At 36.4% G+C, this 20,847-nt stretch overlaps 2 protein-coding genes across 2 annotated transcripts; both read right to left on the bottom strand.

Moving 5' to 3' along the window:
• Positions 1–1,689: 1,689 nt before the first annotated feature.
• Positions 1,690–14,099, bottom strand: clptm1 (CLPTM1 regulator of GABA type A receptor forward trafficking). Its single transcript, XM_041995247.1, has 14 exons — positions 13,982–14,099; positions 10,399–10,529; positions 9,766–9,889; positions 8,574–8,732; positions 8,272–8,389; positions 8,108–8,193; positions 7,696–7,816; positions 7,315–7,559; positions 5,786–5,879; positions 5,484–5,674; positions 4,886–4,981; positions 4,508–4,643; positions 3,645–3,812; positions 1,690–3,098 (listed from the first exon to the last, which is right to left on the bottom strand). Exons 1-14 carry the CDS (start codon positions 14,030–14,032, stop codon positions 2,911–2,913), a joined length of 1,908 nt encoding a protein of 635 aa, XP_041851181.1. The 5' UTR covers positions 14,033–14,099; the 3' UTR covers positions 1,690–2,910.
• Positions 14,100–15,036: 937 nt separating this feature from the next.
• On the bottom strand, positions 15,037–20,286 carry tbcb (tubulin folding cofactor B). The gene is made up of 7 exons (XM_041995167.1): positions 20,114–20,286; positions 19,596–19,749; positions 19,315–19,458; positions 18,805–18,901; positions 18,520–18,711; positions 16,660–16,732; positions 15,037–16,567 (listed from the first exon to the last, which is right to left on the bottom strand). The coding sequence occupies exons 2-7, from the start codon at positions 19,713–19,715 to the stop codon at positions 16,453–16,455; spliced, it is 741 nt and encodes a 246-aa protein (XP_041851101.1). The 5' UTR covers positions 19,716–19,749; positions 20,114–20,286; the 3' UTR covers positions 15,037–16,452.
• Positions 20,287–20,847: the final 561 nt, after the last annotated feature.

The raw sequence follows: 20,847 nt of genomic DNA, 5'->3' as shown, positions 1-20,847 counted from the left end.
TACGACCCTTAAATGACATGAGAAGGAGAACATCTAGGTTCTCCTTTTCTCTAGATTTGATTAAATTATGAAGTTATCAGGCGCAGCAGCGACATCTGCTGGTCACACAGAGAAAAGCTTATTTAGAGGAAATGGAAACCAAAAGTTGAGGCGTTTAGAGGAAGCAGTGACGCAGCAACTGCAAACATCTTCTGCAGCCACAGGCAGTGATGTTACTGATGAAACAGATTTGAGAAGTGGTGACAACTTTAGGTGGGAAGTCATATTTTGAACGGTAGATTGCCAACCGAAGTTAAAAAAGTAACTAATTTATGAACCTTTTCGGTCCTGAAGATGTATACTGGTTTCCAACAAGGGAGATTAATTTACAAATAGAAAAAGAATTAAAATATTTCATATTAACATGTGAAAAAAATGTTATAAGGCAAGAAAGTGACATGCAGATGCTCAGTTTAGTTTGGCCCCTAAGATCAAAAGCCTAGATGTTACGATATCTGAGCTACAGGTTACACCAACAATCAGGTATTAGTGTTACTTCACTTTCTTGACAAGGTGAAGAAATGTGCTGCTTTCTGTACAATTTTTTTTCTCCATTATGTCAAACCATCTTAAAGGTCCCATATCATACATTTTTTTCAACAATTTCATATGGGTGTCAGAGGTCCAACAACATTGTTTTCTAAGTGTATTATTCCAAATTCAGCTTTGGTCCTTAATCTCAGCCATTCCAAAAGTAGCTCTAGTGAGCTCTACAGAGAATGGGCTGTTTCTGTGTCTCAACCTTTAAAAGTTTATGAATGGTGCCTGCCCATGCCCTGCTCTTGGAGAGGATTCAGCTTTTGCTGGTGCCCGCTCTGTGATTTTAGTGGGCAGGCTCGGCTAGCTAGGGGATAGTAGTTATTTCCCTTCGTGAGGTCACAAAGGGAAAGATCTCAGACTCACCCATTTGAGCACACATTTGGTAAAAAGTGGAGCAAGCAAGTGAGAGAGGTGAAGGAATTTTCTCATTTTTGGGCCTCATATGCAGACTATGAAGCTATGACTGTTAGAAAACCTGTAGAAAGTGAATTTTGCATATTATGGGACTTTGAAAGTAGACAAAGGGGTTAAATTCTGTCTGTATGACACTTGAGCTGCACTGTGATTAAACTTGTTGCAACCATTATATTTCCAGAAATTTTTCATGCACACATGCACCATTTCCATCCTACACTTAGTGCCATCATTACTGTGACCTGGAGTACTGGGAAAGCTAAAGGCCATATCGATGTTCAAAATCATTTCCACCATCATAGTTCTGAACATCACAGTGAGTGTAAGATTACTGACAGAGGAAATGCTCAAAAAGGGACTAAGACAAGCTCTTAAAGAGGGACTGGAATAATCTACCAGCAAAGTATCTTGGTGCAATATAGAGGCAGTGACAGGTATTTTTTTTTTTTTCCTTTGTCAAATTTTTTTTAAACGGAATTTAAATGAAAAATACAAAGTATTCTGTTATTTTATTTTAATTCCTAAACGTACAGAGAACTGTACACTAACTACACCTCTGTCAAACTAATTTTTCCCTTGAAACATTTGATTTAAGCTAAATTGCCAATAAAGTGACTCTAAAGCATTATCTTTGGGTTCTCTGGGGAACTGCGATGACTGTTTAGTTTTCTGTCAAACTACACAAAATAAAAAAAATTGAAGAAGTTAATATTGTGGATCCTGTTTAAAGCACATATATTGTATTTCCTACAACATCCACAGAGTAACATTAAAGTCACTTTCATGCAAAAATATTGTTCTTGAACGGTAAGAAAAATGAGTAAAAGTTGAAAAAAATAAAGCTTTGCATAGACATTTTCAATCACATGTATTTTTACTATAAACATGAATGCTCAAAAATTATATATACCAGCATGGAACCCTTTTTTTCTTTCAGGCTTACAGCACTTAAAATGGAAAAAAAAAAAAAAAATTAAAAAAGACTTCCAGCAGACTCCTCAGTGTGTCGAGGTAATCTAATTTGGAGCATGAAGGTGAAACGATTTGAATATCAGACATCCAGCTGAGGGGGAAATAAAAATCAGACTTGCAAATTATTTCTTGCCAGACAGTTTTGACATCTGTATTATTAACATGAGTCTGTACAGTTTGACATACAAAAGAATGCTTCAGAGACTGAAATCAAAGTTAAATCATTAACAATATTAATATATTTATATTAATACCAACAAGGCTGTTACTTTTTTTTGTTCAAGTTCAGAATATTAACCATTTGTTTAAAATTAAGGGTAGTAGTCACTGTCTCGTGGGTAGTGCCCTACAGGGTCATCCATCATGTCTCCAGTCACCACCTCTCTTCTTCAGCCTCCACTGTGGCTTAGGATCTATCCAGTTTTGTCCAGCACCACGCACCAGTTTCCAGGCAACTTGAAACACGGTGGAATGGAATGAAATCAAAAGAAAAATTCACAAGGAATATACACAAAGATCAAAAGTTGCACTTGGCCTCTTTCTTCCCTGTATAAAAAAACTGTAGTATAACTGTGACCTGTTCCCCTCCCAACATCTACTTCAAGACATTGTTACCCTCTAAAAAAAAGGTCACACAGAATACAGTACATCACGTTTTTGTTTTACTTCACTTGAACTGCAAAACGAGAGGGTTGGGATGGGTGGGGAACAGAAAGAAGAATTTACCGAGTCTACACTGAAAATGATTCTCTGTGGATCCACACAGAGATCAGAGGGAACAGTTGAACTGCATAATTTTTTTTTCTTCTTTTCTTTTTATCTCTTTCTTCAATTTTGTAGTGACGTCCATAATAAACAGCTGCTCCCCTCCCTGCCTAATTTCCACAAGTCCTCTTCACCCCTCCAGTCTGGGTCAGGGGGCGAAGACAAGTGTGAGGTCTCGCTTTAATCGTTCTTCTTCTCCTCTTCTGGCTTGTTTGTGATGGCGGCAGCGGGGACGGCATCCGCCACGGGGGCGGCATCCGTCGTGTTGTTCTTAGTGTGATCTGCTCCGCTTGTGCCAAACTCATTGACCCTGTTAGGATCAACCCGGTAGATCCAGCGCTGGTAAAGGTAGATGAAGAACACCACATCTGCAGGAGAGGAAACCAAGATCAGCCCAGTGAAATTTAGCCCAGTTTGGATCCGTTATTCCTTCAATTCAACCTGTTTCCAATAAGCTGTTTCCCCGCCCCCTTTTTTTTTTAAGGCATTCCTGTATTATTACGTAAAGCTAAATACATCAGAGAAAGATATTAGGAGTTTCTTTGTTTGATGTATCACACAAACATGGCCTGAGGATGATATTTGTCTGCGGCTGTCCAGTGAGGTAATGCTGGAATTAACTTTAACTGGAGTTAAAGGATTAATTACAATGAATACGATGACAGATTTCAGGGGAAGATGGTAATTTGAACAGTCAGTCAAACAGAATTAGAAGAAAGGATGTGCAATTCTTATTGGATCAGTATGAATACAGAGGAAACATACCAGGTTCCTAAACGAATAAATCTATATCAACTTCCCGCTTCAGAAAGCACAACGCTTATCAATAAATCAAATGAGAGGACAATAAATGTCGTTGTTTTAGGCAATTATTTAACTTCCCCTGATCTAAATGTAAAAAATGAAAGACTAACCATCTCTGAGGCATCCTATCCTGTACATCATGGGCATCTTGATGACAAAGGCAAACAGGTCATCAATAAAAGTATTGAGGGCCTTGTAGGTGAGCATCCTCCATGGAAGGTGGGCTACAGATTTCATTTTGTAGTTGATGAACAGCTGTGGTGTCATCGTAATGAAACCTAAAGACATTAGTAGAGAAAGAAAAGAGCTGGTTATATGAACGATTCTATCACCAAAAGCAGGAAATTAACCAGCAGGCAGCATGAATGACTGTGCCTGTATGTCTAATAATACACATTAGCTGAGGCTATTGGGATTAAGTATGTAACCATAAAGCAAGTACAACAACATTAGGAGTGATTGCAGCCACTCATACGTGGAGTAATCATAGAGAATCATGAATAATCAGTCAAATTTCGGGGTCTTAAATAGGTCTAAATAAAAAATCATTTATCAGAAAGTGTTCAAATGAATACAGATACTAAAGCATATACTTACAGGAAGAGCTAATCATTAATACACACTAACTTGAACTAATAATGTTTATTAGAGATATTTTTAAGACCAAGTGTATGCTGGTTCAAGTAAAATAATCAATCTTTAGGGTCATGATCGTCACATAAAACTTAAAAAATTAGCCTGGATTGAGCATGCTCAGTAATCCCTGCATCACTTCATGTACATATTTCACTAGTGTTGCATGAAAGAATCTCAAAATATATGTACATAATTATATATTTCAGTAAGCCTTTTTTTTTATTTTTCATTCATTACACTATTATTATATTTAAGTTTCAATGACTGACATTCACTGTACATGTTCTTTACAAAAGATATTATAGGAAATGCTGTAAAAAAATACAGACAAACTTACCAAAGGTTAACAAGAAGCCATAAAGCATGCTGAGTACCCATGAGTACCAGCCTTTATGCTCTACATACAATAAACTGTAGACAGCATAGCAGCCAAACAGAGGGTAGAGAAGCCATGACAGGTACTTGAAGGCCATCTGTTAACAAGGGGGAAAAAGACATTTTTAATAAAAAGGAATTCACTTGAGAAAAAGTGATTCTCGTTTATTCACTTGTAAAAGCAGAATTATTTATTTAGAACTGCTTTCTCTCCTAAGCATCTCTTTGTAAACTTGATATGATTTAATAATACATATTTAAATGAAATATGCCCTCTAATGTGTATTAGAAAGCAAAATTCCATCAGTGTGTGGGGACTTGCAGTACTCATTAAACTTACATCGTCGTAGATTTTGGTTGAAGACTCCACATATGTTGACTTGTCTGTGAACACCAATCTCGGAAAGATCCCTGCGATTTTGTTCTCTCTATCTAACTAAAGGAAAGAACACAATACATGATTAATTGAATATCGTAATAGCACATAACAGGATGCTGAAATAATTAAATGCACAGTGGTGCTAGAAAGTTGAACCTTTCAGTAATTTTTTAGGGCAACTAACTTAAATTCCTAATAGTAAATGAAAATAATCACATTAAATGAATGTTTAAATGATAAATGATCATTTATTAATGAAAATTATCCCACATTATTTCACTTTGACAAAGCAATTTTGTTGTTTTTTGCTTTTTTTTTTGTCCTGAATTTCGTTCTTTTGTACAAAATCTGACCTTCATAGTAACTGTTACTTCAAGAAGTTTAGATTTTTTCCCACTTACTGCTGTATACTGACCAACTTTCCTCAAATATATGACAAAACAATGTTTTTCTGTAACCTTTTTGTTATATATGCCGTGTGTGCATTATCAAATTCCTTTCTTCATGCAGGCTTTAAAATCAACTCAAAGTTGTGAATAAAACGTGTTTTCTGACTTACTCTGACATCCATGACCTTGGTGATTTTCCACAGGTCAATAAGAAGACCAATGAAGACGCTGACCTGCACCACAAAGTTGGTTTCGTTGTCCAGAATGTACAGCAGCACAACTAGAGACTGAAACACTCCAAATATGATGGAGCGCACAGACAGACCTTCTAAAGACTGTCTGCTGTTCCAAAACTGGATGTCTGAGGAGAAAACAGAGCTGAGATGAGACTGGATGCAGATGCACTATGCTGACTCTTTTTCTGTTTTTAAATAAAAGTCATTAATTATAGTCTAGCTGTTGTCAGTCTCACCATTTTTGAAGGCAAGAAACTCAAAGATGCTGTGCACAATGGAGACAACAATGGTGAGTCCCAGCAGGTATGGATTGGTTTCCAAAAGGGCAACCTATAGACAAAAAGGTAATGCAATGATTCTCAGCAATGAAGGTCAATAGCTTACAAAGCTCCCCACAGAATGGTACAAGACAAGCCACTCACCAAGGTACATCAAATATCACAACTAAAAAGTCACTAGATTAATAAATATTCAATAGTGTAATGAGATGCAGGTGCACAATATCTCATGAGTAACAAAGTTTGCAAACTTTCAGATAATCAACATGATAAAGTAGCATGATAAATTAGCGCATGAGTGACATCATGCACTAAGAACGCGCCACGCAGAGGCTCACATTTGTTCTAAAAAGGAACGAGCGAAGGGATCAGCTATCGGGAACTTTTTCACACTACCTCAGCTGGCACATGCGATGGCTACGTGGAATACCTGCGCAGTGAATGTTCCAGGAAGTTTGAGAAACTGTTTGAGCAGGTCACTGACACCGAGTGGTATGTGTGAAAAAAAGTTTGACAAGTTAGAACTATATGATTTTTTTTTTTAACCAAACTAGTGAAACTATTGTTTAATCCAGCTGCTTTTGTAATGGATGTTTAATTTCTATTTGCACAATTTTACTAAACCCTTCAAAAATGCTGATTTCAGTTTATTTTGAATATTTCCCAACCAAGTGAGTGGAGCTACTGTATGTTGTTGTCTTGCACAAAAGAACAATCCTAGTCTTTTCCATACAATGAGACATAAGTTGTTTGGTAATTCAGTGCTGTTTTTCTGTATCGGTATCAGACAATACTGAATCTCACATATCGGTGTCAGGAGTAAATCGGTGCAACCCTAGCTGCAATATGACTCGAATTACTACAACAATGGTAAATTCAGCTCGTGCGTGTTCCTGCGATGGGCATGGCATTTTCAGCATAACACCGAAGCAGGAGAAATACTCAGGCTGCTCCTCAGTGTGTTTCCATCTTCACCCTCCCTGGGAGGAAAAAAAAAAAACTAAAATTTTTGTCTGATGTTCGGTTGGTTGAAATGTTTTCAGAATCATGCACTTTGTCCACTGACAGAAGTGTGACCACCTGTGTGTGTGCACGTGTCTGTGTGTGGCATCAGGACGAACTCAGAGCATCACAGAAAGCAGCTCTGACATGCCATCAAGTAAATCAGTTAAACATCAGACTGTCTATTTTTTTATTAAAGGATGAACTGTAAAACTGTTCTATAGGAAATGTGACTTTAAATGACATCTGTTGTGACTAAACGCTATACAAAAACAAGATCAAAATAAACTAGAAGCACTCAGAGCGCAGACTTCCACTAAGCCATTGTCTTTTCTTTTTTTTTTGCCAATGATTGTGGGCATTATTTTTGAGTTAGAAGCTCTAAAGGCGAAATTATTCCCATCTCCCTTTAGTAAATAATCCACATGGACTCTGACTGTTAATCATGGTACCCCTCTTCAATTTTGTGAACCACGAGCACTCACTTTGACGGAGTCTTGGTCTTCATCCGACTGCTCGTAGGTGTCCTCAGGAAGGAAATTCCATGGCGAGCGAGCATTCTGGGCAGCATACAGCTGCCATCGCCACAAGGACAGTGGGCAGAAAGTGAGACGCAGTGGGAGTGTTGTCAGGGTGTCATTGATGGGATAGTAGTCCTTCTGAAGGTTCCAGTAGTCATTGAAGTACACAATGGGGTAGTAGTCACCACTGACTGCATCAAACTTGACATCTAGCATCAGGGAGGGAGAGTAGAAATGTCAGACAATGTTTTAAATTAAACCAAAACTTGATGTATTTTCATTCACAGGGACAAAAGAATTCTGTTGGTCTCAAGATCTTTGAAAAAAATATTTCCAGAAACATACATTGGTCTAGAGGAGGTGGAACAGAGCCTTTCACCCAGGCTGTGTGATCGTCTACCATGTTGATAGTGATGTTGGGATGCCAGTGTGAGATAATTTCCACTGGACCATGACTCTCTGCCCGCTGTGAGGAAGTACAGTTGATCAGACATGAAAACAGTACCCAACAAATAAAATAATAAAAAAAAATAAAATAAAATAAAACAGATTTTTCAGTGACACAGACCGATTTTAAAGTAAAGCAGAGCTTTATTTATGTTGTGTCAAAACAAATGCCACTACTGCACTACAGTAGCAATTACTTTAAAGTAAATAAAGGAAGTCCAGCCATTGCAAACTCTACGTTTGACTCAACACAGCATACTCTGCCAGAAAAAGTTCATGATAAAGTAATCAGAAAGATTAAAATATTAACCTTAATCATTTCAGGATCTGCTTCTGTCTCTCCTGTGAGCAGATTCTTGGTTTTCTGAAACTTTCTTCGCTTGAATTTATTCAGCACTGATGGAGGGAAAAGTTAAAAGTTTAAGTCAGATATTTTAGTGCTACAGCGCGAGTGTGTGTTGTCCAGAGTCTTACTTCTTGTTGAATGAACTGTGGCCAGTCTGCGATACTGCCCCTTGCGTTTTGGGTCTGGGTGGAATCCACTTTTGGTGAAGTAGACGTGTATGTAAAGAGAGCCATTCTGCTGTACCTTCTGCAACCACACACCAAACAGAAGGATGAATCAGAGTTTAAGATACAAAAAAAAAATCAACTGGTCTTTCACTAACGTTTATCTCCAGCTATCGAAACTCATACCAATTCCTTCTCACCAGCCTATAACTGTGTCACATCTTTCGCTCATACTGCACTTTCATTCCGTATTAAGTCATCCCCACCTCTGGGTTGTCCAACTCCTTATAGTGCTGATAGCAGCCATCTCCAGTCTCCCCTGTGGTCCAGTCTCCATAGACCAGGTCCCTGTGGAACCAGAACAGGGCCTCTGTGTTGTTGAAGTCAGAGAATACTTCCTCCTGGGACACGTACACATACAGGTCCTACAGGCACAGTGAGAAAATAAAGGTGTTGATCATATTACTGTGCCAGGAGAGACCAGCCAAGTAGGCAGCTACACTGGTTGACCATCCAGCTGTTTAGGTATGAAGACCTTGAATTGTTGGGTAAATGTTTAACAATGAGCCTGTTTACATGCACACCAAAACTCTGATCATCACCTGATTTCTGGAGTAATCACAGAATTCAGGTGATCATATAGACATATCCTCCTGATGTTCTCCCCAATACTCCAATTTGTTCTTGCATTTAGACCCGTATATCTGATTAATGCTGTTGTTTTACATCTGCGCAAGTGCAAAAAGCTGCGTTGCTTCCGTCCAAAATCAGCCTCTCTCACAATGATAATGCACTCATAATAACTTTGTTTCTGGACACCCAATGATTAAAATTCTAAATGTAGGTGCTGGAAACTTCATAAATGAGGAAGATTAAGTGTTTTTTTGGTCAATTATTTACACTGGTGTGACAAAACTCCTACATGCCCAAAACCAGCTTCTCTCACCAAAATAATGCCAAATTTAAAATTTTTAATATGATATGAATAACGAACTGAAGACTCTCTGCCAATCAATACTATTTTGCTGTGCATTTCTTCATGTTTCATCGTACGTTGAGGTGCATGTGGTTGTGGGATTATTATTGTTAATATCAACATTATTATTGTGGATAAAAAGGGAGTCCTGAAGAAAAAGTTTGGGAACCACAGAAGCAAAATATTAATCTGTAATTATTTAGCACATTACCAACTAATGCTAAGTTTGCAGGTACCGCCATGCTTAACAAAGATGAGATGTTTTGAAAATAAAAGGAAGTGACATGGCCACACATGTACATGCTCCGAAAGAAACCCGATAATGGACTGGTATTGTAGACAAGATTTTTCAAATATCGTATTTTAGAGGTGCATATAGACGTGTCAGATCAAATTATTACATTTATCTGATTAAGCGTAGAAATTTGATTTTGATGTAAACAGGCTTAATATGAGTTCTGTGAAAAGGACAAGTCTAATACCATGAGGGTGTCTTTGGGAAAGAGGTTCCTGCTGGGTACTCTGGGGGCACCTGCTGGTGTGGTGGGGTCAGGAGTGGATGGCCCTCGGCGGAACCAGCTACTGATGGCCCAGATTATGAAGATTCTGGAGGAACAAGTGCAATCACAGTAAAAGGAAAACAGATTAATTCTCGATAAAAATGAAGTTTAGACTGGAGGGGAGGAACTTAAAGCTAAAATTCTAATAAAAATTCCATTTAAAAAATCATTCGTCTTTGAGACAGGAAGATACTTGTCAGGTGTACTTCCACTGCACATTGTGATTACAAATCATGATTCACAAAAATGTTCAAATGTTTTCTTTCAGAGTGGCTGCTGATTGGCGGGAACACTACCTGCTTGCAGAAGGTAGAAGACCAAGCAACAATAATTTTTCACTGTAGGTGATCAACTAATACTAAACCTGTTCAAGCTTTAAAACACAATGTTCATCTTATTCTAAATTAACACTGCTCCTGAGGAACTACATTACCTAATTGAGTATAACACTGAAGAGTCACCAAAATTCACAAACACAAGGAACAGCTAACTAATCTCCGACACTGGACAGTGAGCTGACTCTCTGTCTGCCAGATTAAACACAAGTAAACTCACCTAAAGAGAACTCCTTTAATGACCTGCCATGCATTAGGTGCTTGTTGCTGCTGCTGCTGAGGGTCCTGTGCGTTTCCAGCAGTCTGCACAGTCTGTCCGTCTGTCGTTGAAGCAGTCCCATTGCTGCTAACCTACAGCAAAAAATAAATAAATTAAAAAAAACATGGTCAAGGTAGCCAAAAGAAAGGGGGAATGATGATGCAGCATTAGAGCCATGTCATGAAGAAAAGCTCATTGGCAGCTAAAAGGTTCCACTCATCTATTCCAAGTTCAATGTACTTTGCTGAAAACCCAAAATGGTGATATGATTTAATTAAGATCTTTACTCAGTTTTCCTTAAAAAACTATGTACAGAACACTTTTTAAAGATTGAAATTGTACACTTAAATTAAAAGCCTATGTTAGCCAATAATATGTTAATATATATATTTAAGAACTTTATTACTTAAATTATTTTTAGACTTGCGAGTCCTTGATACGCATTTAGGTGAAGTAATAACAGAAAAGATTATGCTGTCTTAAATCAATAGGAGCACACTGTTAACTCATTTTTTTTAGATTTAAAGATTTGAAAATAAACTGGGAACAAATTTAATAACCATTTTGTTTATAGAAGAATAAACAAGCACACAAAGTACTGTTTTGTTGTGGACTCTAAAACTGGAGGATTTGAGAAGTCTCTACTTCATTATAAGTTGGATCAATTTGCTTCAGCAGTCAAAAATAATTTGCTATAAGCTAATCACCCTTCAAATAATAATTTTTAAAAAATTCTACAAACTAAGAAAACCATTTTATTTAAAAATAAAGTTCTTGCAGCTTTACACATTTTAAAAAGGAACTGTGAAACCTGACAAACCAAGATCAACCAGACTGTCAAAGCTACTGACATACCACTTTGCAACTACTATGACCCACTGGTCCAACAAAGCCTTTGGAGTTTTAGTGTAGTTTAAATAACTCTTAGAAATGTCATATAATGTGGGAGTCACTGCGCATATTAAAAATGAATTGTGGTCAGTAAAATCCCTTTCTATTTTAATACATTTTCACTCCAAGCTGCAGCATTTCCATAACACACCCCCTCCCTCCCCCCAGCATACCCCTCTGGCAAGAACACATTCTATTCAAATGACACAATAGACAAGCACATGCCAAGTCATGAGACTCACTCACTATCTAAACATCTAATCGCCTCTGTTGTCATCAACACAAGGGAAACCAGTAGCTGGCCCCTTCAAACACACAGCACTTTAGGCTGAATAATGTTTTCTGTTTAAACAGGTTAGTATTTATAAAAGGTGACGAATGGCCTTAAAATTGGTGACTTCTACAAATTAGAAGGTTAATAGTATGACATTGGCTGAGCACCATAAACAGGACAGTTTAAGGCCATGTAGTAGTTCAAAATAGGGCTTTTCATCCTCACGGCCATGTCCTGCTGTGTTTAAATAGAAATAAATCTATTATCAGAAGCATGGGTCTTTCTCTCCTGGTGGGATCACCACAAAAATTAAACAAATACATCACAAACATGCTTTTAAACAGAAACAGATTATCTCCTCTGGTTTAGAATAATGATTTACAATTTGCACACCCTGAATAAGTATTAATTATTAACCACATATCCATGGTTCACAGTAAATACTTCACACCAGATTATCACTGGGTTGGGCATTAAGAGATGAAAAAGTTCAGATACCTGTTTATTCACAGAGAAGCAGATTTCTCTGGTAATGTCTACAACACAAAGTAACAGTAAATATATATATATATATATATATATATATATATATATATATATATATATATGTGTGTGTGTGTAGTGTTGAGGTCACTGGAAGAACACCTTAAAGTAGATCAGACACCTGTAGTGACACTTACTGGCACCGTCCCAGATTATCTCTACAGAAATGTCTAACATTAGTGTGCCCCAGCAGCTACACAAACACTTCTAAAACCCATTTATTCCAACAGTGCATTTTATTGCAAAAGAGACACTTAGTACATATTGTACTCTTGCCCCAGTTTCTGCTACACATGTATTCAAATTGCTTACAAACCAGAGCTAAGCATCTATTTTTTCTGGAGGACAAATCCCTGAAGGGCTGTAAAAGGTTTTATTTACATTTAGCTGCAGATGAAAAAGATATTTTTTTTCTTAAAGTCAATGTGGATATGAGACCCATTTCAAAACTGTTTTTTAGATAGTTGTAAAAGGACTTTGAGGCCTCTGGTAATGTATAAAGAGCAAAAAGTTGCTTAATGATATTCTCTTTTATGATCGTATTTATTTTTGAAAACATAAAAACTTAAATTCAAGTTATACACAGTCAAAACAAATGATGGACTGTTATTTGCTAGACCTTAGTTTTCTAGCTTGTTGCAACTAGGATTTCTGTAGGTAAGCACATAGGAGGCAAGTGGTTTGTCTCCAGGAAATGGTGAATCACTGTGACCTTTTAGGTCGTAATGAACATTAGTTACTCATGAAAATGAAACCACTTCTTAAACAGTAGCAACTTTAATTATTTAAAGCCACAAATTATAAGACTATTAGCCTCTGGACACGAATCTGTCAAGTTATCCTTTCCATCCTATAAAAGACTAAGGCACTTAGCTGTGTCTCCCATTATGTATTTCACTTTATAGTCAGCTCACATTTCTTGATGTTTGACAATTTTGTCAAATATGAAAAAAATGTTTAATGGTCGTTTACTGCTTATTTTTCCACCTCTCTGTGATCATTTCCATTTAATTTCATGTTGTTTTGTGTCAGTTAGGGATATTTGGTCTTTCAGGAAATCCTGTATTTTATCCCTTTGACATGATACTTTTTTCAAATTTACGTAGCTTCACCTATACATATTGCAGGTGTTTTGTTTCGTTTCTTGGTAATTTATTAACAGGATAAGACTATGGGCTCCTGATCTCTTTGGCAAGGAGGCCCAAGTATTCAGAAATATGTACATGCACAAAGAAACTGCTGACATTTTTTCATTTTCCAAGGTTAGGCAATCATGTTGATGGCTACTCTGGTTGTGTCAACTACTGTCTACTGCCAAATAAACATTCTACTTTTGTGTTTGGAAACTGTAGATTGAGCCGATAGTCAAATCTATTTAGTGGATAACAGATTTAACAAAATGGTCCAAAAACAAGAAAAAAAATTGAGAGGAATCCGTTCAAGACTGGCCCGGATAACCAAGCCAAGCTGCGCTGTTCAGATCCGGGCCTTGTGATTGCTAACTGTCACGCTGCGGTAGACAGCTGGCTCACGTTAATATAAAGTCAACTAATTATCTTTTTAGTATTAGCTTAATTTTTTTTGTTTTTGTTTTCTGAGTCAACACCTTCCTCGCTCCGTACCTCATCTAATTAATAGTCAGTATTTCTCAACACAACGGCAGGAGGGGGCCGTTTTAAAACCAACCGGCACTGACAGCGTCACTGGGGCTCGTGTAACGACCGCTGAAACGTTTAAATGTTATTTTTCCGCCCCATTTCCTTCGAAATATCAAATTGAACCTTTTCCCTGAAGGTGACAAGTAAACAACGCTGCAAGAGTGTCATTAAATTTTACCTCGCCGTTGCTCACGGCAGCTTTAGTTGATTCGGTCCCCTGCGTCGCCATCTTTCTTCGTCTTTATCGCGAACACACCACAGGGCTGGCTGGGAAACTGCGCTCAATAACGCGAGAGAGCAATGTAAGCGTCATTGGTGTGACGTACATCTCAGTGATGAAAAATGTGAGACGATAAATATTGCAAACTACTTGTGACTGATTAAGCAACTTGAAACGTACAAGTTACACATCACAGTCACGCATCAATGAAAATAAGTTTTACTAATTTGAAAACAGTTGTTTTCACTAAAAATGAATACTAACTTTCACCAAATGTAGACATTTTTAAATCCAGGTTAAAAACATTTCTTTTCTCATGCGCATATGCATGAAATCTGCACGGAAACTATTTAACTTATCTTGCTTTTAATCATTTTAATGTAATTTATTATTTTATTGTCTTTCCCCACACTGAAATTTTATATTTTGCATTTTATCTGTTTTATTTCATTAATTGCATTTTTCTTTTTTTTTTTTTTATCATTGCTTTCTGCACCCTGCTGAAATGTTTTATGTAAAGCACTTTGAATTGTCTTGTACATGAAATGTGCTATACAAATAAATTTGCCTTGCCTTGCCTTACTACCAACTTCCTAAATTGTATATAAACTATATAAAATATTACTATTTAAAGTCTAGTTTTGAAATTAAATTTCAAAAGGAGTTATCATCATAACATCTAATTGAAATAAGTTTTTTTTTGTTTTTTTTTTTTTTGGAAAAACTTATCTTGTTAATTCAGAAAAACAAAGCTTTTTTTTTTTTTTTGGGAAAAACTTATCTCGTTAATTCAGAAAAACAAAGCTTTTTTTTTTTTTTCAAGTGAATGCAATACGCTTCCGTAATCATCCTCATTGCTGCACTTATATTTTTATGCATTTTACTAAACATAAACGTGAACCACAGCCAAGTGGTTTAAAAGTTAAAAGGAATGACTGAAAGGGTAAAACAAACATCAAGTTAGCAATGAGTGTAATACATCAAAGAAAATGACTCAGTGTAATAATCTCTGATATCTGACAAATAGTTTTTATTATGCATTACCCTTTGGCACATAGTGACAAGGCGCCTCAGATCAATGGAGGTCTTTAAAAAGCGGCCTCAACATTTTGTTCACAAGACAATACAACATATGGAAATAGTCACTGTAGACTAAGAACAAAAACAAAAAAATTGTCAGCCAGCAATTAACAAGAGTGAGCAGAAAAGACTGCTACAGGATGAGAAAAAAAAAACATGTTTATGTTCAACTACAGAAAATGCCATTTAAAAAAGCCCTGCTCATTAGGTGTGACCTGAATTGGATAGTTATTCGACATTTTAGAAATATTTTAGTTTAGTGCTCATTTAGGTTGAAAATGTGTGTGTGTGTTTTCATTTACTGGGATATAAAACAAATGATTGATTTTACTTATGGATTCTGACACATTTAAACAGAAGTGAAAGTGGTTTAAATTAAATAAGTAACATAAGATTTAAAGGGAAAAAAGAAAAATTGTTTTAAATTGACAATTTGAAACATTTGAATATTAACAACACACATTCAAGTTTGGACAATGACATTTTTAACAATAGGAATTTAGTTTTTAAAAAAAAAGAAAAAAAAATACTTATATTCATTTGGAAAACTGAAAATTGGACCATTTTATATTTTAAACATAAATTTAAGGAGTTCAATAATGATTATAAAGCAAATATTTACCCTTGCACATAGGTCATATGTATTTTGTCTAAAAAAGAAGGCTGTGAAAACCAAGATTTTCACTCAGAGATGAAGGGTGGCACCCCAGACTCAGAATACACTTGATAAGTTTTTCTTCATTATAGAAATATCAGCTAATGTGGATATATTGCCTTTTCTCCTGGCATGACACTCTAATCTGTCAATCATAGCTGTAAATGAATAGCAATGAATTTATGTAAATTCTTAGGACATATATATAGTTGGGTAATGCAAGTCACAATGCCACACTTCATATGTTAGTGTCAATATCAGCCAGGGTTCATTGTCCATTGAAAAAAACTGAGACACTTCTGTACATTCATTTTGAAACACACTGAGGTTAACTGAATATGGAGAAATAACTGGTTCACAGACAGCAAGCAAATGAACAAAAAGTACACGAAGTGAGAAAACTCAACTTAAACTTCATTATACTGCAACAAAAACCCTCTGCTTTGTCAAACACCTCTAGATTGAACTGCTCTTTTGTAAACATCTTTAGTTACAATCACAGCATAACAACGTCCTCTGTCATGTTGGAATAAGAACTTGAAACTAAAGTGCCTTTGGAACATGCCCCATAGAGAAGCAAAAACAATAAAAGGACTCTCCATCTTCTCTGTTTGGTGAACAGATAACAGTTTGAGGTTGGCGCTTACATTTTTGGAGCCAAACAAATAAACCAAGCAAACAAAACTACACAGTCCTACATCTCGTCTAAACCGTAATCCTCCTCAGGGAAGTCTCCCACGGTCACGCTTAGTGGTTTCACAAATGCACCGTATTTGTCTCCACATTCAAAGTATTTCTTCCCCTCGACACTGTGAAGGCAAAAAAAATAAAAAGTGAGCCAAAATTAGGAAACACATAACTGATTTCAAATAAAGAAAGAAAGAAAGAAAGATGCTCTTACGTTCCATTGTGTTTTCCCAGGGGTTCGTCATACTTTACACCAACCCAATAACCTGGCTTGAAATCGGTTGTACCTACAACATACATGACACTGCATTTATATCAGGCACAACAAACAATAGTTTCAGGAGTGTATTTTCTTGTTACACCCTTTGTTTATTTTTTTTCCTTTTTTAAATGAACTTATCTTTGTAGTTTCTGTGTTCTGAAAGATCATGAATTAACATGTCCCTCGTCTGGATTATTTTAGGCCATCTTATCATCACTGCATGCACTGAACAAACTACCTGACTTAGAAGTTGTTGTCACACATGCACTAAAATGTTCTAGAGATGTCCCAGAGGGGTGATGTGTGCAAACTCAAATGTCTGCTTCTAACTCGAGATTTCTTGCAGAGATTTTCCACCTAATCCTAAATTAAATCTGCAGAACATCAGCAGGTGAGCAGCAAACGTGTGAAAAAACATGATTGCATGCAAGTAAGTATATGTGTGCTCCTTCATTGTCCTTTCTGCTGACCAGCATGCTGCTCTTTTCAGACATGGAAATTTAAATATCTAGATTTATGATCCTGTATCCTGTGTCTAGGCTGTGTTTATAGCCTTTTAAAAACATGACAAACATAAGACTAATGACTACATCAATCTATTAAAACAATTTCTTTCAGTCATTCGATGATTTGTTACTTTTTGTGCCTCATTCAGACATGCATGCAAAAGCTACAGAGAGGCACTGTGCACATGACTGGACAGTTAATCAAGTGAGGATTAATATAAGAGTCCTTACAGAGTCACATTTTTCTCATTACACACAATCACTTTACCTTAACAGTTCAGATTAGCATGCATGATGCATGCACTGGGTTAAACATAACATGGGTTAAAATATTTATATATCTGTTTTTAATAGTTTGAATGCTGCACAAAGGTGTGGTGGTTGGCACTGGTATGAAAACATGCATATAAGTCGAAAAACATACATATAAGGTTAACTGGTGATTTTAAATTGACTAAGAGTCAATCTGAACATGAATGGTTATTTGTATTGCTTATCTTTGTACTGGTCTTGTGCTGGACTGGCAACCTGTCCAACACAGGACCATACAGGACTTATATGTCTCTTGTTTGGCAACTGAAAGGCTCTAGATTTTTCAGCTGGCGCTTAAATGCCCAGTTTTCTCTTCTTCATTTACCTTACCTACTGAGAAATAACAAAAATAAAAGGTCAAAAACTTCAACATGCTACAGTTAATTATCAACAATAGAACCATCAAGGAGGAAATTTTGGATGGCACTGTTTTTTTTTTTTATAAATTTAATAATGAGATGTCAGATTCCTTTGAACAGGTCATAAGAATCCAGATGAAGCCCTTGCTGCTGTACGTGCCAGCCCCATAAATGTGACAGCAGCAGTTCACATTTATGCTGTTAGAAATTACTAAAAAATGTTACTGGGTTCAATCTAATCAAATTGCTCTCACAAAACATGACAAAAAACATCAGGAGTGTAATTCACAGATTAGAATAATATGTTCAGTTGCCACAGTATTAATGGAAAATGGTCCATGTCTGAAATGGGCTCCAACAGTCTGACAACACTCTGGAAATTAAATAGACTAATAAGTGCATAACAAAGTAAATAATCCAATAGCTAATCTAGGTCTGCTCTAACTTGTGGAACAAAACAGGTCTACAATTCCTCCTCCGCTGCCCTTGCAAACCAGGAAAGACTGGCCTTAATCAACATAAAATACAACAAATCTGCTTCGTTGGGGAGAAAAGCACATGTATCATGTGGTTTAGACTAATGCTCCATAAAAAGTAAACAATTTAAACCACAATCAAGCTTTTTCAACACTTACCAACATACATGACGGTGCCAAGTTTTACAGGCTGCCCAAGTACCTCCACTTTGCAGCGACTACCAACAGAAATGGCATCAGCAGCAGCCTTCTGTTCGGCGTTCCGAGCCATGAGATCAGCTTGCTTCTTCGCCATTTCTTCTTCATTGAAGCGACCAACATGCTGTTTTTTCATGAACGACCTTGCTGAGTCTGAATAAAAGTTGTTTTTTTTATTACATTTTTAAAATACAACATTCTTCTGACAATTGTCATAGACAGTTTCAAACCGAGGGACATTTTTACCTGTCCTTTTATCATAGGCGTCATCTGAGATCTCAAATTTTTCCACTTTAGAAACATCAAGGAGCTCACCCATCTGGCCTCCACTTCTGTCAATAACCTGTACAGAAAATTACATTTAAAAAGGATATAGACATATTGGTTTTGCATGTTTCTGCAGTCAAAATTTGTGTAAATGATGTGCAGCAATGACCATATGTTAATATGTTGTATAAAGTAAAAAGACAGATAGTATCCAACCACAAAAGAACATTTATTTATTATTATTTCTTTACTGTCTGTTTGCTTCTAAAGATGTAATCTGCCTTTATAACTAAATGATTAAATGTGTCAACTGAATAAACATTCACATTTGAACTACGGGCAGATTCAATGTACATTCAATTTGTTTCGAACCCTCTTGAATTAATTGGAGACCAATAACAATGCCAATATTTAAATATGGCAAATAACTGGTCTGGTTTATCATTTGCTGTTATACTAAAAGCACTCAAAAACTTGTTTTGTACATACATGTATTCGGCAATTGTCATCCACAGGATAGGAACCCAGCAGCGCTTCATTGTCATCCATTTTTTGTAAGAACTTGCCAGAGACACTGAAAATATCCAGGTCCATGAAGGAGGCAGGTGCACCCACGATTAGCTCCAGTTTGCTCTAATTGCAAGGCAATAAACAGTGGATGTAATACAACATTTTCACAACATAAGTGGTCAAGATATGTCAACACAAGTTGTGTGGTTTTTTTTGGTGTTGTTGTTGTTTGTTTTAGGTATGTGTTAGGTGATCCTCACCTTCAATTCCGCAATAGTAATCCCTCTATTGAACTTGCTCTGGTTCTCAAACGAGGAGAGGGTGCTTGTTACCCGTACTTTTACAACGGGATTTGTAACTACTGTTATTTCACTGTCCATCTTTAACTGTTTGAACCCAGTTATCGATCAAGAACTACAAAGGGAGACAAATAGTGTGTCAATTTAGGAGTTAAACTTAAATCAATACAACATGTCATAGCAGCAAACACATACTTTAACTGAAATTAACACTTAATTTGATATACTTAACTATTACTTTCCCATTTGGTCATTAGAACTTAGCATAGAAATACAACGCCAGCTTTTTGTTCGTGAATTTATTCAACATAGTAAATGTAATCGCAAAAGTTCAATTTTAAATGCCTTCAGTTCGGTAAACATTTTTAGATTAAATAGCTAAACAATGCTAGCTAGCTCTTTAGATGGTTAGCAGCAGCAGTCACGTTGGATCCACTGGCAGACCTCCGACGAACGGTAATGTTGCCGTGGTTACTTACAAACGTGTGTATGTTCTTCGATAGTATTTCAAATCATCAAGTGTCGATGTTTAACCTGAAGAATTCATCCCTATACTGTAGTAAAAAAAACTGTAAAGCAGTGCACCAAGCTCCGATTTGTGATAGAAATACTGAATATCACTTCCTGCCACTACGCCCTTCTCTGGAAGGTTCTACCCGCTAGAGAAGAACAAACCAATCACGTCTGACGCAAAACAAGTTTAACCAATAGAATTGCGATACGACGAGACTAATTAATCGGAAACGCCTAGTTAGCTGTAGATTGACAAGAACAACAACCAATCATCATACAGAAGTGAATGCGGCCGTCAGAATGGCCTCATTGTGGTGCTAAAGTCAAAACATAGTTTATTTTTATTAAGCTATTAAGCCTTAAAACATATGATTAGGGTTGTAGTATGAATACGCATGTGAAATTAAAGTACTGTGATATTACTTATTTGTTTTGAAACTATATGGGTAGAATGTTATTTTAAAAAGAAAAGGAAAAAATCAATGTAATTTGTAATTTTCTCAGTTTACTTTCCCCCATCACATTTTGACAGAAAGAGAGCAAATCACATAACCTTTAAAATAATGTTCCTGCAAGAGAGAAATAAAGAGAAAGCAAAAAAAAAAAAAAAGAAAAGAAAAGAAAAGAAAAGAAAAGAAAAGAAAAGTCTGTTTAGCTGTTTACGGACATGCCTTACTTCTAAAAAACACCGAACAGAGAG

This window comes from Melanotaenia boesemani, chromosome 9, assembly GCF_017639745.1.
Source record: "Melanotaenia boesemani isolate fMelBoe1 chromosome 9, fMelBoe1.pri, whole genome shotgun sequence".
NCBI lineage: Eukaryota > Metazoa > Chordata > Actinopteri > Atheriniformes > Melanotaeniidae > Melanotaenia > Melanotaenia boesemani.
Note: the sequence above shows the minus strand (reverse complement) of the source record. Positions and strands in the feature narration are given on the sequence as shown.

What these genes read in the sequence shown, in the direction of transcription:
- clptm1 (XM_041995247.1), bottom strand. Translation starts at nt 14,032, where the DNA reads ATGGCGACGCAGGGGACCGAATCAACTAAAGCTGCCGTGAGCAACGGC. An exon ending in TCCACCTCCTCTAGACCAAT is followed by an intron (nt 7,560 to 7,695) that starts GTATGTTTCTGG and finishes CCCTGATGCTAG; the next exon opens with ATGTCAAGTTTGATGCAGTC. An exon ending in CAACCAAAATCTACGACGAT is followed by an intron (nt 4,644 to 4,885) that starts GTAAGTTTAATG and finishes CCTTGTTAACAG; the next exon opens with ATGGCCTTCAAGTACCTGTC.
- tbcb (XM_041995167.1), bottom strand. Translation starts at nt 19,715, where the DNA reads ATGGACAGTGAAATAACAGTAGTTACAAATCCCGTTGTAAAAGTACGG. An exon ending in CGCCTATGATAAAAGGACAG is followed by an intron (nt 18,712 to 18,804) that starts GTAAAAATGTCC and finishes ACTTTTATTCAG; the next exon opens with ACTCAGCAAGGTCGTTCATG. An exon ending in CTGGGAAAACACAATGGAAC is followed by an intron (nt 16,568 to 16,659) that starts GTAAGAGCATCT and finishes TTGCCTTCACAG; the next exon opens with TGTCGAGGGGAAGAAATACT.